At 43.4% G+C, this 5000-nt stretch overlaps 1 protein-coding gene across 2 annotated transcripts in view; it reads left to right on the forward strand.

Annotated features, from left to right (window-relative positions):
• Nucleotides 1-5000, forward strand: part of rab3il1 (RAB3A interacting protein (rabin3)-like 1) — a 22140-nt gene that overhangs the window by 10167 nt on the left and 6973 nt on the right. For both annotated transcript variants that reach the window (XM_063197716.1, XM_063197717.1), the window contains exons 7-8: nt 1633-1761; nt 4404-4516. In XM_063197716.1, coding sequence (XP_063053786.1) covers nt 1633-1761; nt 4404-4516 — 242 coding nt within the window. The remainder of the gene's footprint in view (nt 1-1632; nt 1762-4403; nt 4517-5000) is intronic.

Raw genomic sequence — 5000 nt, forward strand, 5'->3', positions numbered from 1 at the left:
CAGGGGGAGGTGCCAGGGGCCCACTGTCGCCAGGTAACCCCCTGTCAATCAAGTCCATCATCCAATAGAATTCAAGTGTTTGCTGTTGCCTGTTGACAATGAAGGGCATCATTTAATTATATTTTTAACTGTGCTTTTGTATGTTGTGACTTCAGCCCAGCCAGGAGTATCTAGGATCATCTTTACATTTTACATTTAGTGCAGCTGGGCTAACCCTTCATTATCCTCATCATCTAGATTAGAAACAACTGTGGTAGCCAGAAATGATGACATGGGTAGGTCTTCAGTCGGATGCTTTTCGTACAAAGCGCTGATTTGTATCATTGGTGCAAAGCAAACAGTAAAGCACTAGAACAGTATGCCAAGGCATAGGGAGGCCTCTGATTCTGACCAGGCCATTTACTGTAAATGGTGACTAAAGCGACAGATTGGCATGTTGTCATTCTGCTTGCTGGGTTCTACTGAACGAATGCTGAAAAGTGCTGATTTATGTTAGAGGAGGAGTGTGTCACTGTGGTTTGATGTACCGGTAGCCAGTGTCAGCAGAGTGTGGGTCCAGAACGCTGACCGCCAGCAGCAGCGGTTCTACTATTTTTGGGGCCCTAGGCAAAATATAGACATGGGGCCCTTTTGAATTATTTTTGCTGGTCCTGTATTACTATGGTGATGTTGATGTTAATGGAGATTTTAGTGGGGCCCTAGGCAGCTGTTTAGTCTGCCTATTGGTAAAGCCGGTGTTCTGCCAGATTTTCCTACATTGTAATATTTTCCTACGTAATATTGTTTACAGTAAAATACAAAACAGTAACACCAAACAGGGTGTTAGATTTACGAGATGAAAGATATGAAAATAAAATCGCATGGTCATGGATACAAGTACTACCAAAAACCTGGCTTTTTATTAAACTTTAGCAAAAGTGCTAGCTAAACCGTTAGCATAACGATTAAGTTAGCTAAGTTGCCAGGGTCACACTTCAATTTCTAAGATACACATACACAAATAATGATAATAAACACACACCTGTAGTGTAAATTGTACATGAAAGTACTCTATTTATCTATTCTCCGCTAATATTGCACAGTCTTAGGATCAGCTGGTGTTGACGTTTCATGGTCTGCGCATGCCCAATGGCGGTTTGTAGGATTATATGACATGTAGGAGGACTTTACAGAACACCGGCTTTGACTGTCAGCTTCCCTTATTTCGCTTCTTGTCCACGTGGCCAATTGCTGACCTGCTTTCTTGCTGTGTCTTTCTCACTCCTCCGCTCTCCTCTTCTCCATTTCTCTCTTTCTCTAGCTCTTCTATCTGCATTCACTAGTGCTCTTTGGGTGCTTGACATAAAGTAACACCAATAGTTTTTATTGGAAAATGATAACATTTTCAAATGTGTTTTAGTGTTTCATTAACTTGTAACCGGGGGATGGACAATGGCCCATTTTCATGCTGTCGCTGTCTCTCTCCTACCCTTTCCATCTTTGTCTCTGTCTCTGTCTCTGTCTCTATCTCTCTCTCTCTCTCTCTCTCCGTCTCTCTCTGTCTGTATCCCTCTTTCTCTCCTTATGAGTCTGACTTTATAAGTGTAGATGTAATTCCCGTTTTCTGTCCGTCTCCTCTTCTCTCTGTGTCAGCTGGACTCGGTGCTGTTTGCTGAGTTCCTGTCGTGGAGGGAGGCGCCCAGTCTGGAGCGCTCCTCCGCCTTCATGGGCCGCGTGTACCGGGAGGACATCGGTCCCTGCCTCTGCTTCAACCGCACCGAGGTACAAGAAACCGCACTCACATAATCAACCGCACCGAGGTACAAGCAACCGCACTCAGATAGTCAGTGGTGTATACGTAGAATGCAGGTATACGCAGAATACCCACTTCACAATTTCAGGGATTTCAGTATACCCACCTAAAATTGATTGATCCATTATTTAGAATAGCCCAACTATATACAGTATACCCACTTCAAAAAATGCTCAAATATACAGTATACCCACCACAAAAAAGTAGACTACACCACTGCAGATAGTCAAGCGCTACAGGGCAGTGATTCTCAAGCGGTGGGCCGGGGCTCACTGGTGGGCCTTGAAAGTATTCCAAGTGAATAATAATAATAATATTTCTGTTGTGTGTTGGTGTTGTCTGTCTATTTGAGTTGTATTGCTTAATTGGGTCAGTGGTGTGTCCCGTCCCGATCATTTGTAAAAATAAAAAAACAAGTTGGAATAGGTTGGGAACCCCTGCTTAAGGGTAAATGAACTATGTAAAGTGTACGGAGGTACACACATACCAGCGTAAAGCAGATGTTAAGGTTTTAAAGTAAACCATACTAAGATAAGCTCTACCATACTCAGGTAAAATACAGTAACAGTAAAGGCTAAACTAAACCATACTGGGGTACACTCAACCATACTGATGTAAGCACAAGCGGCATACTCCAAGGGTAACCTCAACCTCACTGGGGTCAACTCATCTCTGGTGTGAGCTCAACCACTATATATATAAACGAAACTCCACGTTCAGGAAGTATCTGAGGCTAACTGTGTGCCCGTGTCATCTTGGTATGTGTAGAACATCTGAATCAAAGATCTGAACTCTGAATACAGGACGCATGCTTTCGCTTTAGATCTGAATCTTAGAGCTGAAGTTTGACTACAGTATTGTACATGTGCTTACTCTTAAGATCTGAATTTTGAAGACAGTACTGCCCTAGAAAGGCAAAGAGCTGTAACTACATATTTTGTTAAAGTTGAGTTTAGACTAAAAATGGCCTTCATAACACCTTCTTTATCATGTGACAAAGCCTTATGGTCCAAATGTGTCCCATTTTAGAGACATTGCCCAAATGTCAAAGAATTTACAGTAACTACAATATCCAACCAAATGTCAAGGATATGTCAAATTTGCAGTAACCACATTATACAGCTAATACCAATGCATTGAAGGCATTAGTCTCAGTTTCAGTGTTGGCCTAATTACTATTATTATTTTGTAGAGTAAACTGGTTAGAGCGCAAGTGACTTCCCTTTTACTATTATTATTTGTTTGGCAGAGAACTGTACACATGCATGCTGTCCTTAAATGCATGTCACATGTTGTCTATCTCTGGTTACAGAGGTGTCAAAAGTAAATGTAAAAATGAATTCATGGTGTCAGGACAACACTACCATATGGTATTACATAGCTGTTACACCATTTACTCCATTGTACCTAATGAGGTAGATGGACTGTGTTGTTACAGCAAAACTACACTAAAAACCTAACAAGGACCAACCAAACACTTGATCCAACTGGCGCAGAGTCAGTTGATCGTAAGGGCCTCTGCACACCGGCTCCGACAAAGTGCGGCGCACTTTTGCTTCCGACAGAATTCGGACCCCCAAACCCAATTTCACCCGAACATTGCATTGATAGTCAATGGNCGGCGCCAACAAAATAGAACTCGTCTCTAATTGCTATCCGACATCGGAGAATGTCCGCGGACATCGGCGCCAGTGTGCGTGGTTCTATTGAAAACAATGGAATCGAATTTTAGCTGAGCAGTGCTCAGCACTTTGTCGGAGCCGGTGTGCGGAAGCCCTAAGACAGGTGGCCTACACTGGTCTACTGGTTAGGCCGGCCGCACATTGGCTCCGACAGCACTGCGGCGCACTTTTGCTTCCGACAGAATTCGGACCCCCAAACCCAATTTCACACGAACATAACATTGAGAGTCAATGGGCGACGCGGGAATCAAACTTTTGCGGAGCAGTGCTCAGCACTTTGTCGGAGCCTATGTGCGGAAGCCCTAACTCAAATAAGTTTTACTTTTGACACCTCCGTGTGTGTTGTGTATCTCACTCTGTGTTATTTTCTCTGGTTGTCAATCTCACTGTGTGTTATTTTCTCTGGTTGTCAATCTCACTGTGTGTTATTTTCTCTGGTTGTCAATCTCACTGTGTGTTATTTTCTCTGGTTGTCAATCTCACTGTGTGTTATTTTCTCTGGTTGTCAATCTCACTGTGTGTTATTTTCTCCGGTTGTCAATCTCACTGTGTGTTATTTTCTCTGGTTGTCTATCTCACTCTGTGTTATTTTCTCTGGTTGTGTATCTCACTCTGTGTTATTTTCTCTGGTTGTCAATCTCACTGTGTGTTATTTTCTCTGGTTGTCAATCTCACTGTGTGTTATTTTCTCTGGTTGTCAATCTCACTGTGTGTTATTTTCTCTGGTTGTCAATCTCACTGTGTGTTATTTTCTCCGGTTGTCAATCTCACTGTGTGTTATTTTCTCTGGTTGTCTATCTCACTCTGTGTTATTTTCTCTGGTTGTGTATCTCACTCTGTGTTATTTTCTCTGGTTGTCTATCTCACTCTGTGTTATTTTCTCTGGTTGTGTATCTCACTCTGTGTTATTTTCTCTGGTTGTTCCGCAGCTGTCTCAGTCAGTGCAGAGCGCGGTGGAGAGCAACTCTCTGACTATCGAGCCGGTTGCCATGACGGCACTGCCACTGGTCAAGGCCTCAGCTGTAGAGTGCGGCGGACCCAAGTGAGTCACTTTAACACACACACACACACACACAAGCTGGCACGCACACACACACACACACACACACACACACACACACAAGCTGGCACGCACACACACACACACAGCTACAACAGTCATAGTGGGCAATTCTAAATGGGTATGTACTGCCACCGTAATGCATGTCTGTCAGACATGGAGGCCAGAAGGACGTGTTTGAAATGTCTTCTTTTGCTTCTCAGACGTTGTAGTCAATCAAAAGTATCGCTTTGTTCCCACAACACAAATCCAACCTTCTTCTGCTGGTGGCTCGGCTGGCTTACCTTGTGATTTACTGTATCGTAGTGTCTGTCCTTCACCATCACTTCTTACAGCTCAGGGATGTGAAACTCAGGCCCGGGGGCCCGCAGAGCCATTTTATTTGGGTCGCGAGATCATTTCAAATGTGTATTACAAATTACAAATGGCCCATATACAATTAAAAAGACCACAAAGGGGATTTAAG

The sequence above is a fragment of the Engraulis encrasicolus genome, chromosome 4 (genome assembly GCF_034702125.1).
Source record: "Engraulis encrasicolus isolate BLACKSEA-1 chromosome 4, IST_EnEncr_1.0, whole genome shotgun sequence".
NCBI lineage: Eukaryota > Metazoa > Chordata > Actinopteri > Clupeiformes > Engraulidae > Engraulis > Engraulis encrasicolus.